Genomic DNA, 20,759 nt, shown 5'->3' with positions numbered 1-20,759 from the left:
TTTTACTGGCTTTTGAAATTGTTGCCGTCAGGCAGAAATGTCTTATCTCCACATTCCATTGTGATTTAGTCGACACTACAGCGTTGCACAATGGCATCAAAAGCAGCAGATCCACAAGCTCGACACACAGCTTGAAGTTTTGAGCTTGTAGATCTGCTACTTTTGCTATTTTTAATATTTGAATTAATTAATTAGTTGTTATCCTGAAAAGTAACAGTTTTAGACATAATGAGATTTCCACCCGACAGAGACTACTCTTACTTTACTCACTATACTCACTCAATATGAATTTAACATCAAGCGAAAGACGAGTGCTGAAAGATTTTTGAGTACTTTTGTTACCTTATTGACTCAGTAGCTGGTGTCTGCTGACTGTGTTGAATTACTAGCGGAAGGCTCACCTGTCACAATGCCTCCTTTCTCCCACAAGAGTGTGCAAGGACACAAACACTCACACATACACACACACACACACACACACACACACACACACACACACACACACACACACACACACACTGCTGAGTCATACACGTGTTGGTGTAGAGCATGACCGACAGCATAAAGACAGACAGACATAATGCAACATGAAACTATGACGACAGAGAGTTGGGATAGAGTTGATTTTGTAATTGGCAATATTTTTGGTAGGTTCTTTTGTGGTTCTATTAACTGTTCAAATTAATTTGTCATTTACTTGTTTTATTTGATTTGGGGGAAAGCTTCCAGTAATAAGGCTTTGCACAGATTGTAAACATTCAATACAAGTGATATGTTGAGGATCATGTATTCATACATTATTGTATAGGCATTCTATGGAAAAAAGGGGTCAACCTCAAACAGAAAGTCTTTCAACTTTTTTTGTTTCATAAATATGAAAATAACATAGTTAGTAATAACATATCAATCGTCCTAAGAAATCCCAGTGGTGGAACATATTGGAAAAATGCTTAAGTTTTGTATGGGAAAATAGGTAAATTCTCACATTTCTATTCTGATTTAAGTAGCATGTGACGTGTCAAACTAGGCGGTTTTCATTATTCTGAATCCATTGCAAGCATTTCTTTTGCACGAAAAACAATCCTTGGGCTAAAAAGGGCCACTTGCCCAAATGTGATAACCATCACGTGAAAGAGTTTCTGTTTGAGGTTAAACCCTATAATGCCTATACTATAAATGGACAAAAAAATGACTTTCTATCAATTCCACACCCCATGAAGCCATGTGTATTTGAAAGAAAATAAGTCATTTTGTGTCCGGGTAGCTCAGTCTGTAGATCTCTTGCTTTTGGACCAGAAGTTCATGCATGGGTTCAATGGTGGGCACCGGCAACTCCGCGTATGAGTAGCATGGCTTGGGTGCGGGAAGTACTAGGAGCTGATGGTAGATGTGGCACTCCATCTCAGCAATCCATCACCCGGGTCTAGTGCATTGTAACCTCACGTCACCAGGCTTTCCACCTCGGAGGAAAGCCTGATCTGTGTCATGTTGTAGTAAATGATTTGTAGTCATCTGGCAGGAAACCACAAGGCACAATCAGAAGTACCCAAAATAAGTCCCCACGTAATGTTAGGGCCTACCCAATAAAATAGAATTTGCTGAACAAGAAAAAATAAAAATAAAAGATACAACATGACATTGAAGGCAAAAAAATAAAAAACAATAGCATACGTTGACAAAGAGCAACAATAAAAAGTAGAAAAGGGAACTCAAGAGCAATTAAAGGCAAGGGAGAACAGATGGGTTTTGAGTAGGGATTTAAAAACACCGATCGACTGGGCAGATCTGATGGTGAAAGGCAGTGCGTTCCAGAGCCTGGGGCCCGCAGCCGCAAAGGCACGGTCACCCCTACTTCTCTTGCTGGTCGTAGGCTCGACCAGCAGCAGCTGGTCCGCAGACCGTAGAGCTCTGAGTGGGACATAGGGCACAATTAAGTCAGAGAGGTAGGAGGGTGAGAGGTCATGTCGTGTTTTAAAAACAAATAAAATAATCTTAAAATCAATTCTAAACTTAACCGGGAGCCAGTGGAGGGAGGCGAGAACTGGAGTGATATGGTCCCGTTTTTTAGTGCCAGTGAGAAGGCGGGCAGCTGCGTTCTGCACAAGTTGTAGGCGCCTGAGTGAAACCTGGTCGATGCCAGTATACAGGGAGTTGCAGTAGTCTAGTCTAGAGGTTATAAAGGCATGGATAACCATCTCCAGCTGTTTAGGGGGGAGGTTGGATTTGATCTTTGCAATGACGCAGAGTTGGAAAAAACTGGATTTAACGACTGAGGTGATTTGTTTATTGAATTTAAAATCTTTATCAAAAATAAAACCGAGATTTCTGGAAGAGGGGTGGATGTTGGAATTTAGCGCACCCAGGGGGCTAGAGGATATGGTGGAATGGTTGTCAAAAAGAATTATTTCAGTTTTCTTTTCGTTGAGGGTGAGAAAGTTTGTGTCCATCCAAGACTTGACGTCGTGAAGGCAGTTGAGGAAAGACTGGAATGGGTTATTGGAGTTGGTTTTGAGTGGGAAATAAATGTGGACATCGTCAGCGTAGCAGTGAAAGGCCATGTTGTGTTTTGCCAGTATTGGTCCTAAGGGAAGTACATAAAGGAGGAATAAAATGGGACCCAGTATGGAGCCTTGGGGCACTCCACAGGAGAGGGGGGGCGGAGGTGACGCAAATTCCCCTAGGTGGACAGAGAAGGTTCTGTCTGACAGATTAGTCTGTCTATACAGACTATTTAGTGTCTGTATACAAAGGTATACAGACACTAAATAGTAACTGGAAAGTACCCTCACATTTATATTTTAAAAATCAGCAAAACTACGCTACATCAATGATGTTATTGGGTAGGCCCTAAAACTATGATCGCGGGAAGTATTTTGGGTACTTATGATTCCGCCTTGTGGTTTCCTGCCTGATGACAACAAATCATTGACTAGCCTACAACATGACGAAAGTTACCATCCACTCCCGACAGGATCATGAACCCGAAATGGAATGCTGCCCAGGCTAAGCGCATTGTTACGGGGACAGACTCCCGCGTGTTACCGGCTGATACCGACAATAAGCCACTCCCGACCTACTACTTCTTCATTTTGGGGTGAACTACTAAATCACATGTCTACTTGTGCACTCAGCAAACTAGTCCTTACTACAGTCAGTTATCATAACACACTATTATTACCTGACACAGCCTGTAATTACCCTGTGATGCAGGAGACAGAGACCGAGGGACAGAGATGAGAGCAAGACAGACAGAGAGAGACCGAGGGACAGAGGTGAGAGACAGACAGACAGACGAGGGACAGAGGTGAGTGAGAGACAGATAGAGAGACCGAGGGACAGAGGTGAGAGCAAGACAGACAGAGAGAGACCGAGGGACAGAGGTGAGAGACAGACAGACAGACGAGGGACAGAGGTGAGAGAGAGACAGATAGAGAGACCGAGGGACAGAAGTGAGAGAGAGAGACAGATAGAGAGACAGAGGGACAGAGGTGAGAGAGAAAGAGGTGATAGAGAGAATGCACCACCAAAAGAGACAATGGTGTAATCCCTTTGGCTAGAGTTGCTGACAGGGTACAACCCTTTAACAAGGCCCCAACCCTCCTGTGCCGTCCCCCCCACTCCATACCACTACCTGACATATGGTGGTACTGCCTATATGCACACAAACACTCTACCTCCCCACAAACCAGGCTGCCTATCCTGTCCGCAATACCCAACCCACAGCTCCAAACACCCAGCAGCACTCTCCATAGGACCATCAGGGAACCAGGGACAAGGTCTTGAAAGGTCAGTATGTGTGTGTGTGTGTGTGTGTGTGTGTGTGTGTGTGTGTGTGTGTGTGTGTGTGTGTGTGTGTGTGTGTGTGTGGGCTCAGTTATGACTTAGTTGCGTGCCGGTTATCGTGCTCAGTAAATAACAGATCTACAAGCTCACTTTGTGAAGCGTTGTGAGCTTGTAGATTTACGGCATGCATGCAACACATACGCTAAGTATACATTAGGTTTAAGAGGACGGGAGGCCTCAGGTGAACGTATATACAGTATGTGCCACTGTCATGATGCGGTGGCGGCCGTCCTCGTGGCTGTGTAAGCCATTCCATTCTATTTCACAATGTGCCACAGACCACGTTGGGGGCCCATGCACGCCGATGGCTATCACTGTGGCTCAGGGCACCCCTAGAGAATAGAGAATAGAATAGAGAATCTTTTCACCCACGGCACCCCTAAATTACGTTTTCACCTTAGCAGTAGTTATGCTCCTGGCATATTTTACTACTTTTTATAAGATGATGATGATGGTGACCACAACATACAAATATGTACACAGTTGACAGCATTATGTTCACTCTCTCAAAAATATTACTTTTTAAAATTTGGTATGGTTTTTACTCATTGCTTTTCACCCATCACGCACTCTAAATAATACATTGATTCCACACTTGTGAGAGCCAAGGGTATTTGGATGGCTGGATTATATTCAGTAAAGTAGCCATTTTTAGTAAGTCATCAAATATTCATCATCACTGACAATGACCATTATCAACAAGCTATTTTCAAGAGCTATTTTAGTCCATTACAGATCATAATTTCAATGTTTTGCTGTGAGCACGGTGGAGAAAATCATGGAATACATGATTGAGTAAAGCAGGTTGTAAACGTCAACGTTTGTTGTTTTTTCTGGAAAACAATAAAGTAAAACAAAGTAAACCTGAACGCTTGTACAGTGTGTAACTTTCCAAATAGAGTGGCACCTTGAATTGCCGGGAGCATTAAGGGTAAAACAAACCTGAATGCAGAACAGATGATATGTAGTTTGTCACCGTTTTCTCCCTAAACTCACAGTAATTTTACTAATCTGAATATGCACACATTGATTAGCAACAAATTATGAAACACAACACAGGGTCAATCTGTATACGAATCCACGGAGCCTTGCCTTGTAGGCCAGGTGTAGGCAATCAATACTGAGGTGTCAAGCTGCGCTTAATGGGACACCTCAGTGGCTGCGCCAGGGCACCCCTCCGTGGATTGGTCTATAGTGTGGCAGACATTTTGAAAACCACTAGCCTAAATCAGTGGTTCCCAAACGAGTGCAGTGACTCGGAGACTAGTCAATTTGGGATTCTGTGACAACCACGCTGCAATATACTGTATACTGTACATATACTACTATACAAAAACGTATGATTTATTTTATTTTATTTTACAATATCAGTACTTGTGCGCACTCATTTCCCAATACAGACTACAATATTGGTGGATTGAATAGGCTACTTTATTAGTCAGAAATGAAAACAGCAGTGGTTCCCTACTATGGAGACACAAAGGAGACTCTTTGTCTCCATAGGGAACCACTGCTGGTCATCAAAATATTGAACAACTGAAAACAACAAAGATATCCATGAATTCAAGTCACCATGGGATGAGTAATCGATAGTTTTTGGGGGTGAACAATCCCTTTAAGGCTAAAAGGACACACAAAAAAGTCCTAGGGCCTTGTTTCCATTGTGGTCCTACATGTCTCTATTTCACGTTTTAATAGTGAAAACCACTCATCTACAAGCTCACAACATGCAAAACATCATTGAGAGCTTGTAGATCTGCTATGTTCGGTAAGAATACAAGTGTGCCTTCAGATTTCGACTTAGCCTACCCATTGGTGGGCCTTATGGGCACAGAAAGTTTGAAAACTACTGGCCTAAACAACTTTATTCCTGTTTCTCTTGCCCTAGAGAGCTTCTGAACCAAGTAGTTCAACCACCAAGGGACCAACGTAGTGGACACAACAAGCCATATCATGATTGAGAGTGATAGAGAGTTGTCAAACATCGTGCAGCAGCTGTGGGACAATGACCAAAACAGACTCACGCCTGGGAAAGACTACAGGATCTCTCTTCAGGTACGCGTGCTGAAAGACATGCAGACGAATTGGATAGACAGAGGAAACAGCTTCCCATATTATACAGCACTTAGGCTGAGGGTTGCATATAGAACAGTGGTTCCCATGCCTTTTAGCTCAGGTCCCAAAAGAGAAATTCAATGTTTCAACTAGTGAAAATAGCAGATCTACAAGCTCATAGGAATGGCTATCTGCTAGTGATGGCAAATGGATATGATGAAATGGTTAGATTGTGTTTTCTGTAAGGTTCCAATCCTTCATCAATAATCAATAACCACTCATTCATACATTTGGACTGGTATGATCCTTTCTGAGGATACAATTACAACTGTCCCAGTAGCAGCATAGACAACTGTATAGCTTGTAAATCAGCTATTTCTGCTACTTGTATACGAATTCCTCCCTCTTCCTCTTTTTAGGGCATGACCAAAGTAATATCCCTCTGTCATACTGGAAACGCTATTAAGTCATACATCATATAATTATAATACAAATATTTTAAGTAATAACTGTAACTCCTGTTATAGGCTTACTGCTGTATTTTCAATTATGGCCCTTTAGAGGTATTAAAACTGTCAGTGGAAACCTGAAAAGCTAAGCTATGCCATATAGGTTAGATGCATGTAAGCACTATTGGTTGATTTAGAAATCCATTAGCCTCCATACCCAGGCTTTCTTTTTCGTCGAAATCCATTAATAAATAAATAAATTAATAAATGGGTCAGAGTAAATAAACGTACAACTGGAGCCCAGCAACCAAACATTAGCCACTCGTCAAAGTGATGAAAGTGATGATATGTCCTTATTTTGGGTTACACAGGGTAAAGCTGGGGACTCGATGGCCCTCAACGATGACAATGACGGAGCAGGATACCCTCTCTTTTCATTTGTGGACGAGAACATTTTCAAAAAGGAGACTTTTGCAGGTAAGTATTGCAATGTGTTAAATATGGATTTGTTTTTCTTTTCCTTTTTTGTCGTGCACGGATGTGTCTATCTATCTATATGGAAACAAGACCGCAAGGACTTTTGGTGCTGCCTTTTGGACTACGGGACTGTACTCTGTTATTACATTTCTGTCTAACAAACTATTCAATCAGTCAGAAAACACTACACTACAGCAAGGCAGCACAGCACTTGACAGCCTGACATCCTTTTGAATTTCTTCTGAGTTGAGACACACATCCGGTTATTTGACCAATAAGCATCTTTGTTTGCACCTTCAAAGGGTCAAACAAGGGAATCAAGTGACGTTGATTCCTTTCCCCTATTCTCTCATGCTAGATACTATAGGACATGAAGTATCAGTCATCAGGCGATCTGCTATTTTCTGTGAAAACCTTCACCACATGCTGGGATTTAAGTGGTTAAAGGTGCTTTGGACATCATTCCGCCACTAGATGGCACACTACACCTCCACCCTCTATAGCCTGGCATGGCCAGACTATTCGTCTGGTTTCCAGGACGCCCCCCCCTACACACACACACACACACACACACACACACACACACACACACACACACACACACACACACACCAAAATGTTCAAGAATTACAATATATATATATATATATATATATATACACAAAAAAAGCTAAAACTGCATTTCCCCCCCCATTCGCGGTATAGCCTACGTCAGGGTATAGGCCTATAGAGCTAAAAGTGTATATGCTTTTTTTTAATGTTATAATATTGTGAGGCAGTTACAATTAATGTTGCAGTGCAAATTGTGCAATCAACACACAACCAACCAAACAATTCACTATGAAGTTGTTTCCACACATGCTATTGCATTTTGCACTGGTTCCTGTGCCATTGCATCACTCTCATCATCATGTCCCCACATGGAACAGAGAGCTAACCATAATCTCCTTATGACAGGCGTCACTATGTTGCATAATAATCACAGCGAGCGGGGTGAGGGGGCGTTGCACTGCTCCTCTCCCTCCCTCCCAGAGCCTTCTATGCTCACTAGGGAATGCGACAAAAACTAAACAATCCCCATTAATTCAAGGCTTCACGGGGTGTTCAATTGATAGAAAAGAACATGTATTTATCTTAAAATAGCAGTTAGCTGCACTGTGAGCTTGTAGAACGTAGATTGACTATTTTCTGCAAAAGCTTTCCCCACAATAACAGAAAAGCCCCCTGAGGGACTCCAGTCAGCCATATAATTATAATTTATAAATATATTTGTCATTTTGTTTTGGCAGATTTCAGTATATTGCAGGGGGAAAAAAGCATCTCAATTACTGTGTTGCTGTCTGTGTTGACATAGCCTACCGTAAATCCATGTCAGCCTATTCATCATATCAATACTAGCTAACACCAAACACTAATAACACCAAAGCTTTTATCCCAAACTTTGATCAATTAACGTGTTATACATGCTGCATCCTTTTCAAGACAGTATACCAAAGTCCTGGCATCACCCCCGTCGCCCACTATCCCTGTGTCACAGGGTTATTCATTTATTGGATTTCCCTTAATAGGCAAATCTTTGCATAATAAGAACATAAGAACTGTGTTCCAGAAATAATCAGGTCAGGTATACGTGACTATCGTTTGACATTGAGTTACTTTTGATAACGTCTGTTACAGAAGAGAAATATATTTTCTCACTCTTTGGCCCTTCCCTACTTCCTTCACAGGTGTTACCGATGATACTAATGAAGACTCTGTTCCATTTGTGTACTCTCAGTGGTTCTCAAACTTTTTTATTTCAAATTGTACACTCTCAGAGTTACACACTTGTACGGAGCCATTTGGAACCCCAACCCCATGCACTCACAGACACTTTGGGGCTCCATTTTTGTCACCGCTAAACCCCCTTATCCCTAAACTTCTTTGCCCTTTTTTACTATTTTGAAAAACATTTTTGAATAGTTCAACTAGCCGATCTACATTGACACGCTGTGAGCTTGTGGACTGTCCATTTTAACTATTCAAAAATGTTTTGTAAAATAGTAAAAAAAAAAAGGCAAAGAAGTTTAGGGATAAGGGGTTTAGCGGTGACGAAAATGGAGCCCTTTGATGCCCACTACCCTGACTCTGTTTAACCAGAATGGAACAGAGCCTTCATCACTTGTGAAGGAAGTAGGGAGGGCCCCAGATGTAGGAATAAGAGTTATTCTACTGTGTGCATGGAGCCTATTCTGTATGTTTTTTGTTTGTTTATTTGTAGCCTTCATCTCCCTATTGGATAACTATGTGAGTGACACCGGCGTGCCAGAGATTGTAACCCCTGAAGAGGAGGCAGAGAATCACAAGTTCCTGGACTCCATCATTCAGACGCCAACTATGCAGGTACTCTGTGTGTTTCATTTAATGTACCATTTATTAGAATTTATTTGAATACTAGGCTATATCAGTATTTTGTGTGTGCACTCGTGACCTTAAAATCTTCCCATTTTATTTTTGATTGATTGATGTTCAAATTACTGTAGTCCTATTGGCTTGTCTTGTCTTGTTTTCCTATACGTACTTTGTATAGTTTTAATAACTTTTTCCCAGCCAATGAACACGAAATAACAAACGTGGTCGTGAAATTAAGAGGATTGTAATAATAGATTGTCTCAGTTCGGGTGGAATTTACTCACAGCAAGGTAGGACATTCAATTGTGAAGGAAAACAAATATCTAAACAAAAAACAGAATATGGAGATAGGAGGTTTCTGCCCAACAGCGACTATATATTATATTTTATCTTGTCTTGTCTGATAAGTGATTATTATGTCTTGTCTCATAAGTGATGCTTATGCATGCATCTTTGTGCTTGTTTGTCTGTCTCCCTGGTGGCTTACAGATAGCCCATAAGTACTTGGTGCAGAAGAAACTATCTCCAAAGGATCAACGAGATTTCAAAAACCAGCTGTACAGGATCTGGTTTGAACTCTACGCCAGGAGGGGCTCCAGCAAGTGGGTTGCAGTATATTCACTTGTTTTCTTCCCATATACAATACTGTACAGTATATATACAGTATATAAAGCACGCACGCATGCGTGTGTGTGTGTGTGTGTGTGTGTGTGTGTGTGTGTGTGTGTGTGTGTGTGTGTGTGTGTGTGTGTGTGTGTATATGCACCTTTCCAAAACACCATGGAAAAGTTGGTCTATTTCCATAATTCCATTCAGAAAGTTTAACTTTCATAGATTGTAGATTCAGTGCACACAATATAAATGATTTCAAGTATTATTATGTTTTATCTTTATACAATTTTGGCTTCCAGCTCATAAAACCCACTAAAACAGAATTTCAAAAAATTTGAATACTGTGAAGAAATCACCATTTATTCCTCAGTTTTTGCAGAGCATGAATGTTTTAATCTGAATGCCACATTAAGAAATTAGGATCACATCAAATTAATCAAAATATGGTACTTTCAAAACAGAAATGTCAATCTTCATCTTCTGGTTGGGAATCCCTTTGCCTTCATCACTGCCTCGATACGCCGTGGCAATGCTTGGCATTGAGGCAATCAGCCTGTGGCATTGCCCGGAGTTATGGAAGCCCAGGTTTCCTTGATGCTTGCTATCAGCTCTTCTTGGTTTTTGGGTCTGGTGCCCCTCATTTTCCTCTTGACAATACCCCATAGATTCTCAATGGGGTTTAGGTCCGGCAAGTTGGCTGGCCAGCCAAGCACTGTGATGGCATGGGCATCAATCCTGGTTGTGGTGCTTCTGGCGGTATGGAAGATGAAATCTGCATCTCCGTACAGATCCTCAGCAGAAGGAATCATGAAGTCATCTAAAACATTCTGGTAGACTGTCCACCTGCACTGGACATTGCAGCCCAAATCATGACTGACTGACTGTGGATATTTCACACTGGACCTCAAGCAGCTTGGATTTGGTTCCTCACCCGTCTTCCTCCAAACCCTTGGACCTTGATTCCCAAACGAAATGCACACTTTACTGGACTTCCATAACTCCGGGCAATGCCATAGGCTGATTGCCTCAATGCCGGCCCACGGCGTATCGAGGCAGTGATGAAGGCAAAGGGATTCCCAACCAAGTATTGAAGATTTTTAAATTCTGTTTTAGTGGGTTTTATGAGCTGGAAGCCAAGATTGTGTAAAGATAAACAAATAAATACTTGAAATCATTTACGTTGTGTGCACTGAATATATAATCTATGAAAGTTAAACTTTTTGAATGGAATTATGGAAATAAACCAATTTTTCCATGATATTCATTTTTTTTGGAAAGATGCTGTATGTAGTATATTGTTGCTGTAGGGCAGAAACCTCCTATCTTCAACCTTTTGTGTTTTTTCTCAAATTAAAGCCCCACTTGATACTACAGCATCACACAAAGAAGCAGATCTACAACAACCAGATCTACAAGCTACAAGCCGCGTTTAGAGCTTGTGGATCTGCTGCTTGATGCTTTTGAATTTGAATTGAAATTGAAACGTAACAGTTTTGGACATATGAGGTTTCCACCGACAGAGATGATATTCAGAATCAGGATTCTCATGTTGTTTTATCCTTTATTTAAACAGGAGTATTTTACAAGGACTACAACTTTCTATTGACCACTTTTCGATTATTGGAATACTCGAGAAGCAATATAACATATCAACAAATCGGTGCAAAAACAATAGTAGGATAATAGATATTTCATACAGTGTCAGTGGTGAAAATAGAAAAATATTGTGTTAGTATATCTGCTAGTTTTACTGTATTAAGAACATTTAGTTACATACAACATGTCAACGAGTAACGCTGTGACATGTTGTGACCCAAACACAGATGCTGGGGTTTAAGTGGTTAAAGCTGATGACATTTGCAACATTTGGTTTTCATGCAAATGAATTGTGTTCCTCTCCCCGTCCCTCCATCCCTCCATCCCGCTTTCTCTTGTTTTGTTCTATAGTTCTTCTTTATACTATGCAATCATGTTTTCTGTTAATAATATGTATATTGCATTCAAATCATGCTTTTAAATGTTTTGTTCTTGTACACAGATTGAGGCCTCGTATAAGCCCTTTGGGCTTCTTGCCTCCTCGCACTAGAACTTTCCTTTTTTTATTTTCTACATATTTCCCCTTTTTGTATTGTTTTATACTGTGCTAAATAAATCAAATCAAATCCCTCTACCAGGCCAGACTCCTCTGGGTTTGAGCACGTGTTTGTGGGGGAGACGAGGGGAGGCAGGACCGTCATTGGATTCCACAACTGGATCCAGCTGTACCTGCAGGAGAAGCTGGGACACATCGACTACAAAGGCTACAGCGTCAACGCAAACTCTCCACAGGTAATCTATTCTGTACTAAAGTAAGTAAGCCTTGTCGAGCCACGAGGCCCATAGGGCAGGAGCCTAGCTCCTGTTTCTTTTTTGTATCAGGTTAACCTTGCCTTTGACATAAATGAGCCCGATTTCTGTCTCACAAGGGCTTTTCTGTTTTGCTCTTGGCAATTTTATCTTTTGTTCAGCCAATGGCTCTGATTCATTTTCTAGCTATCTGACAACGACATACTGTATACATCCTGTTGTTACAAACAAGCTCCTCCTAGCTCCCAAAGTGTGGAATTAACTTCCCATTGCAGTCAGAACTATAGACTCACTCACAATCTTCTGCCATAGTCTCCTCTATGTCTTCCTTCTTGTCACCTTCTTTTGATAGATGCTTAGTCAATCGGTCTCGTGTTTTTGCTACTTTTTTAGTAAAAACATAATTAACAAGACATTTGAAGTAACGCAATTGGAACTGGAACTGGAGCTGAAAAAAAGGTCTTCATGGGGTCCTTTCTCCTGATTTCATTTTGATCCCTCTGTTGTGACCTCGTTGAAGAGATTTGGCATAAAGGGACAATAGGAGGGGGCCTAGCATAGACCCCTGAGGGACTCCGTTCAACGATTTATATAAGGGTTTGTTTGAGTGGTTAAAGGTGGTGCTCACTGACCAGGTGTGGGACAGGTGAGCGGGGTCAAGTGAGGGCTAGTGTCTGGGACAGGTGGTCAGATAGGCCGGGCCGGTCAGCTCAGCTCAGCTCAGGTATCCCCCCCCCCCCCCCCCCCCACCGCCGCCGTTGCCCCGGGGCAGGATGGGAAATCAACACCAGCCAAATGTTGTTGGTAAACTTTAAACTGCAGGTGTACATTTAACAAGCTTGATTAAATCATTTAGGCTTCAGACGTTCTTCAGGGACACCCTGGCTGGTACTACTGTATACCTGTAGCCCAGAGCCTGTAGGAAGCGCTACTGTAGTTCTGTGGAGTGCTGTTTAGAGTTTTAAAGACGGTCTAAAAGTAAAAATGCTAAAATGCACACATTTACCCTCTAAATAAACTGTAGTTGGAACAATGTAAGTTCATGAGGGAAGACCACGCCAGATAACGATCTCCTCCCTCACTTATCTATCACTTAACTCCAATCTACCTGATAACTCCTCCCAAGCTTACCCGATTCTAATCATTTCTGATAACAGCTCCTCCTCTTTATCTCCTCTTGGGCTGATCAAGGGTCGTATTCATACCTCGCCATGCTCAGCTGCCATTTGTGTTCGATATCTTCCCTCTTCCAGGGGGTCCCCAACAAAATGAGTTAATATAGCGTCACAGTAATGTTAACTCCATCCATATGAGGACCCCCTCTAAAACGAGATGATACATCTCAAGGGGCTCTAGGAAATACTTTTCAATATATATATTGTATACATTCGGACGGTATTCAATAGCAGATATACAAGTTCACAGCGAGTCACATTGTGTCGTGCTGCAAGCTTGTACTTCTGCTATGTGTGAAAGTGTCTTGAAACACAAATCTTCTCTTCTGGGGTTCCTGACCCTTTCAGATGGGGGTCCGCAGCCAAATATATATCAATGTGGAGGTCCTTGGTTAACTTTTTGCAACGTTTTGCAACTTGCCCATTCACTTCAACTTGGCCTTATAGAAACTTTCACTGACACAGTGCTGGCAGTAAAGTACTGTACGGTATTTCTTACTTTACTGGAGTATTTCCAATTTTCAGTACTTCGACTCCAAATATGTCTCAGAGTCAAATATTATACTTTTACTCCACTACAATTATTTGAAAACTTTAGTTACTAGTTACTTTGTAGATTTTGATTATTATGACAAAACATAGGCTACATTACCCACTTCAGGCCTATATACATTTTGGCCACAAATAGCTGATCTGCAAGCTGACAATGGGTCGTGATGCGACTCATTGTGAGCTTGTAGATCTGCTATTTTCAAAAGATTTTTTAAAACATTTTATGCATTTGAAAACTTGTTAAATGGGACCTTCTGCATAATGAGTACTTTGTAATACATTTGTAATTTTACTCTAGTAAATGTTGAATTCCGGACTTCTGCATGTAACAGAGTATTAACTACATTGCAGTATTACTACTTTTACTTCAGTAAAGAATGTGAGTACTTTGTACCACTGGGTGAGAGAGCTGCTGATGTGTGAGATGAGATGAAGGTCAGGAGAAGAATTCAGATGTGTGACATGGCAAGTAGGTGGCATGTGGCATGCATCTCTCTCTGCTCTCTGAGCTGCCAGGGCAGCTCTGAGCCACCGTCTCCCTGTCATTCCATTCCGACGAGCAGTGGCGTGCACAGATAGACACTAGGGGGTGCTAGAGCACCCCCTGCCCTTTTGGCAATGTCCCCTTTTTTTTGATTTTTCAAAAATAGCAGACCTACAAGCTCGTAGCGCGCCACTCGGTGGCGCGCTATGAGCTTGTAGATCTGCTATTTTTCAATAGCTAAAGCATAACATAATGCTAACACCAAAAGGGGTTCCCGCCCAAAATAGATTAAGGCAACCGGCCAGTTCCACGCGCTGCACAAGGTGCCCTTTTTTAACTTGAGCACCTGCCCCTCTAAATGTCTGTGCACGCCACTGCCGACGAGCCCTCCATCATTGCTTCCAGTCATCACATAGAGGCACAGAGCGGTTGACATGTACCTGCATGGAAAAGAGAAAGGGTAAATGCAAGAGATGTAAGTCACTTGACCTTACATCTCTTGCCTTATACCCTTTCTCTTTTCTACAAGAAAAGTCTATAATCTATTTAATGGAGCTGGAAATTATAAATGCATGGTATTGACATTTTGGCATAATATGCCGGGTCAAATCGGGCGAAACCGATATGTTACATTATTATATATCATTTTATATTCATATTATTGAGCTCATTGCTGAATTATTTTTCTTTTAATTCTCAAAGCCATTAACGGTCACATTACAGGGTAAATGCAAGAGATGTAAGTCACTAGACCTTACATCTCGTGCCTTATACCCTTTCTCTTTTCTACAAGAAAAGTCTATAATCTATTTAATGGAGCTGGAAATTATAAATGCATGGTATTGACATTTTGGCATAATATGCCGGGTCAAATCGGGCGAAACCGATATGTTACATTATTATATATCATTTTATATTCATATTATTGAGCTCATTGCTGAATTATTTTTCTTTTAATTCTCAAAGCCATTAACGGTCACATTACAGGGTAAATGCAAGAGATGTAAGTCACTAGACCTTACATCTCGTGCCTTATACCCTTTCTCTTTTCTACAAGAAAAGTCTATAATCTATTTAATGGAGCTGGAAATTATAAATGCATGGTATTGACATTTTGGCATAATATGCCGGGTCAAATCGGGCGAAACCGATATGTTACATAACATTATTATATATCATTTTATATTCATATTATTGAGCTCATTGCTGAATTATTTTTCTTTTAATTCTCAAAGCCATTAACGGTCACATTACTATTGCGTCAATATCATTGAAAGAATATCGGAATTATTTTCATATCGGTCCGATACCGATATTGCATTTTAAATTAACTATCGTCCGATATCGATATGCTAGCGATAATATTGTGCATCACTACTGGAAATGATCAGGCATGTGGACATGTACATCAAGTGTTTTGGATATGAAGCTGCGGGGATCCTTAAAATGAGTCAGCAGTGTGTTAAATGAACTGTTCTCCAATGTCCACAGCCTGACGAGAACAAGCACATCCTGGCTCTCCAGTTCATGTGGAAGGACGGCATAAAGCCCAAAGGCAGCATCTTCATCGGCGTCAGTCCCGAGTTCGAGTTCGCCCTCTACACCCTGAGCTTCCTCTCCTCAGCCCAGGAGCGCGTCAAGGTCCAGTTCAGCCTGTACGACGTGGAGATTGTGTGCCACCACTACGCCCAGAAGCACATCGGCACCACCTACCCCATGCTCATCAAGTACCTGACCAGCCCAGTGTCCGCGCAGTAAACTCAACTACCCCGTGCTCATCAAGTACCTGAACAGCCCCACGTAGTAAACTCAATTATACAACAGGTCGTTTCGAGGAAGCAATCTGATTGGTTGAAACAGCTTTCTAGCCGTGCTTAAACCACAATAATGGCACGGCTAATCAAAACAAAGAATTCAGCCGTGCTTTTCTCTCAGAGCGCAGCAGACTCTGTGGCTAGGCTAGCTAGTTTCTTGGGACATTTGTGGTTGTAGTGGCTACATCTGTAATTGAAAAAATATTATTTTTCTGCTATTATCTTAGTTTTAAGGGTAACTGTTGTATAATTGCAATTTTACACAAGAGGGTGTTCTTTATCAAACTTATGCGATACCTTTCAGAACTCGCCCTGCGGGTGAGTTCCTACGGCACCGCAGGCGTGCATTAATGACGATAAAGAACACCCTTTTGTGTAATATTGCTTAGCTACCCCATGCTCATCAAGTACCTGAACAGCCCCGCATAATAAACTCAACACCTACTACCACATGCTCATCAAGTAGCCTACCTGAACAGCCCCGCATAGTAAACTCAACTGGACATTTGGGGATGATACCATCTCGAACTGAGCAGTATAGCAGACAAAAGTGGAAATGTTGTTGTCTTTTTTATTTTAGATAGAGATACAATAAAACCTCATGAGACCCAAGTTTGTGTGCATTTCTATTTCTTGCTAGTATTTTATTTTTTGTTTTCAGAAAGGAAAAAAAAGAAAAAAAGAGGGTAGAAAAGTTGAACTGGGGACCCACCCTGATAAGCACTTATTGTCTCCACCAGGCCAAAGGCATGGGGAGAGAGTATGTTTTGCACTCCGTCCGTGTGTGTGTGTATGTGCGTGCATGTTTTGCACTCCGTTCGTCCGTGTGTGTGTGTACGTGTGCGTGCGTGCGTGCGTGCGTGCGTGCGTGCGTGCGTGTGTGTGTGTGTGTGTCCGTCCGTCTGTTACCAGCTAATCTCCAGCACCGTTAACCCGGTCGATGCCAAATTTTGCACGCACAACGATGAACCTCTGCCCCAAATTTTCCGGCCTGAACGGCCTGTTATAGCGCCACCAGGGGGCCGACTTTTGAAAAATACATTTTTTGCTGTTTCTCCTCCAAGAATCCCGCAAATCGTTACACAGTATCTCTATAGTCATGTGTCTTATATTTCATATTCCATCCTAATTGGATAACATTGGCTTTCAAAGTTTGCAGGATTGGCAATTTACGTGAAATTTACGTGAAATCTTTCACAGACTTTCCTACTATAGGCTGAGGAATATATCCCACCCTTTTCACATTGGCCTGTTATAGCGCCACCAACAGGTGGATTTTTTGCAAAACAGGAACAAAATGCCTCAAATCATCCAATTGCCATCCAAGGTGTAAGAAGAAATGGCACCCTTTTCACATTGGCCTATTGATTGATTGATTGATTGAAATATTTATTAACAGTTTGCAGAATTACAGTACAAACTCAATACAAAGACTGTTAACTGTGAGTGGACGACCCAATTAGGCATTACACTTGTTTACAAGAGGGTCCACCTTGTTCACCTATCCACCTGTGCCCCAGGGGCACTTTATCTAGTTGGAATTGGGATCGGGGTCTCGACCGAAAGGTTGAGAACGACTGGACTAGACCCTCATGACAACAGCAGCCTGTGACCACCACTGACGACAAGATCACAATGGTCAACTTTTTTTCCCCAAACTTTCTTTTTTTATTTATTTTTTAACAACATTATGGGAAATAAATACACCGAGGTGCCTGTTAACTTCCATGGCCTCTCATAATCATTCATACTAGTTGAAAACAAATCCAAAGTGCCTTGTAAGTTGTGCGTTCACATGGGCAGACGCAAAGAGAATGGGAGTATCATCATTTGAAGCAGTTACATGCATTGTCTTTGCATCGTCATGTCGCTAGCTTCCACCATTGACAATGAATGGTAGACTGTGTGAGTGTCGTATATGTTTCTTTTACCTTTTTACCTCCTCTATGATGATTTCCCGTTTTTGGCTATTGTAGTGTAGCCTATTGTGTATGTCTCTAAATGTTATGATGAATTGAACATGGTGGACCCTATTGTAAACTAGAAAACGTGCCCCTCGGGACGCAGGTCTCCACCAGGATATGATCGTTTGTGACGTAACAGTATATTCACAATGCTTAGTCTGCTAGGGTCTTGACTGTATTACTTTGTATAGGAGAGACAGAGTTTAATTGCCAGTCAAAGCAAAGACTGGAGGATGGCACGTCTGTGCCGGACATGCTTGCAGAAACTCTTGGGTACTGAAGTTGGCTGCCATGTCATTTGTGTCCAAAGTGGCCACTGACACCCCAAACTACATACAGTAGTGTTGCTTTAACAGTCTTGTATTGTATATTGAGTTGTGCTTGAAATCATGAAATGTACTGTAATTCTCCAAACCTGTTAATAAATTCATCAATCAATCAATCAATCAATCAATCAATCAATCAATCAATCAATCAATCAATTCATCGTTGCGTCTGCCCGTGTGAACGCAACATATTTTACTTGTCAATAGTTGCCACTAGGGGCGCTCCGTGGTTTGTTGTTGCTTTGACGTCATCATCCAGTCGGACGGCAGTGTTGCCATGTGCGCTTATTATAAGCGAATTTTGGCTTGTTTCCTAATAGTAAGGGCATTTTATCAGGTATTTGACCAATCTGGGAACTAAATCGTTACCAAGAAATGTCTTCACCAATGTGTTTCTAAAGGTGTCTAATAACATGTACTAAAAGTTTGAAATTCAACTCCCGTGGGAAATTGAGTTATTAGCATAATATGTGACCATACCCATAACATCCTATATAAGGCAAAAAAGTCCAAATTTCATCATTCTTTAAGTAGCATGTGACATATGCAACTATGGTGATTTCATGATTCTGAATCCATTCCAAGCATTAGTTTTGCACAAAAAACACTCCTTGGGCTAAATTAGGCCATATCCACTTGAACAAATGTGCTGACCTCATCACGTTTGTGTGGCCGTTTTCCTCCCAAGGAGTGTTTTTTGTGCAAAACTAATGCTTGGAATGAATTCAGAATCATGCAAACACCCTAGTTTCATATGTCACATGTTACTTAAAGAATGATGAAATTTTCACATGTCACATATTATGGCTGCTAATAACTCACATTTCCCACGGGAGTTGAATTTCAAACTTTTAGTACATGTTATTAGACACCTTTAGAAACACATTGGTGAAGACATTTCTTGGTAACGATTTAGTTCCCAGATTTTCATAGATTTCTCTTACTATAATGATGTTTAAACTAGTGTTTAATTTTCAGATCAAGAACCCCCAAATTAATATATGTTTGTGTACGCTGCGGGCCCCATCTGCAAACATTTTATGCCAGGGACCCCCATACAAGATTTGTGTTTTTAAAATGTTTAAAAAATATTCCCCTGTCTTTTTTTCTCCCAAAAACTTCTACTTTTTCTTCCTTTTTTATTTTATTTTATTGCGACCGAAGGTCACAGTTAACTATGGAATCGTGCATTTCCCGTCAGTGTGTGTTTTGGTTGGTTGGTGGTTGGTTGGTCGGGGTGAGAAAGCATGTGACATCATCATAGCCTGGCTAACGCCAGACGGCGAATCAGCCGTTGGCAAAAAGAAAATCCCACGACAGTGTGATATTAGTATAGTAGTATATATTAGTATAGTCTGCATAGCCAGGCTAACATCATGACATGAGGGATGGAGAATGTGACATCAAGTGACACCATCAGGGATGGAGATCCCTGGTGTCATCAATATTAAGCCCATATATGGAGATCCCTGATGTAATCAATATTGGCCAGTAACTCTACATCTGACCTCAAACCTCAAACTCTTAGATCTCCATATGGAGCTGACCTGTTCTGACATTCCATATGTTGATCCTTCCCCATCCATCCTTCCTCTTCGATGTCTCCCTTTTGACTGATACCTGTCCATTTAAACTCTAGACGGGCCTGCCCCAAAGTTATTAGTGCAGCTGCGCCCGGCAGCCGGCGAAACTAGTTCTTAACAGGCCCGAAAATTAAGATCTTACCCCCCATGCTAAAGCGCCAGCGCTCGCCCAGCATTCTGCTGTCACCCAGGTGGATATGTTGATCTGACCCCCCATTCCAAAGTGCCAGCGCTTGCCCAGCAGTCTGCTGTCACCCAGGCGGATATGTTGATCTGACCCCCCATTCCAAAGTGCCAGCGCTTGCCCAGCATTCTGCTGTCACCCAGGTGGATATGTTGATCTGACCCCCCATTCCAAAGTGCCAGCGCTCGCCCAGCAGTCTGCTGTCACCCAGGCGGATATGTTGATCTGACCCCCCATTCAAAAGCGCCAGTGCTCGCCCAGCACTGCAGTCTGCTGTGCTTAACCCAGGCGGCCGCGGATGCGTGCATGTGATGTGCTCGTCCTAAAGGGCGTTGTCGCTTCTTGCCCGCAGGCGTCTTACTGTTATATTTCAAATAGCCTATGTGGCCTAGCCTGTATGTATAACCTCGCACCACCAGGCTTTCCACCTCGCAGGAAAAGTATACCTGTATGTGACTGTAGACTCTTTTGGGCTTGTTTTCATATACCTTGTTGCTTGTTTCT

At 41.7% G+C, this 20,759-nt stretch overlaps 1 protein-coding gene across 1 annotated transcript; it reads left to right on the top strand.

Annotated features, from left to right (window-relative positions):
* Positions 1-5,796: 5,796 nt before the first annotated feature.
* Positions 5,797-16,142, top strand: endou2 (endonuclease, polyU-specific 2; the record flags this gene model as incomplete). Its single annotated transcript, XM_079508912.1, has 6 exons — positions 5,797-5,898; positions 6,719-6,824; positions 9,085-9,206; positions 9,705-9,817; positions 12,002-12,155; positions 15,876-16,142. The coding sequence occupies 6 exons, from the start codon at positions 5,797-5,799 to the stop codon at positions 16,140-16,142; spliced, it is 864 nt and encodes a 287-aa protein (XP_079365038.1).
* Between the last annotated feature and the right edge of the window lie 4,617 nt (positions 16,143-20,759).

Source organism: Electrona antarctica (genome assembly GCF_951216825.1).
Source record: "Electrona antarctica genome assembly, chromosome: 8".
Classification (NCBI taxonomy): Eukaryota; Metazoa; Chordata; class Actinopteri; order Myctophiformes; family Myctophidae; genus Electrona; species Electrona antarctica.
This window is presented reverse-complemented; position numbering and strand designations above follow the sequence as displayed.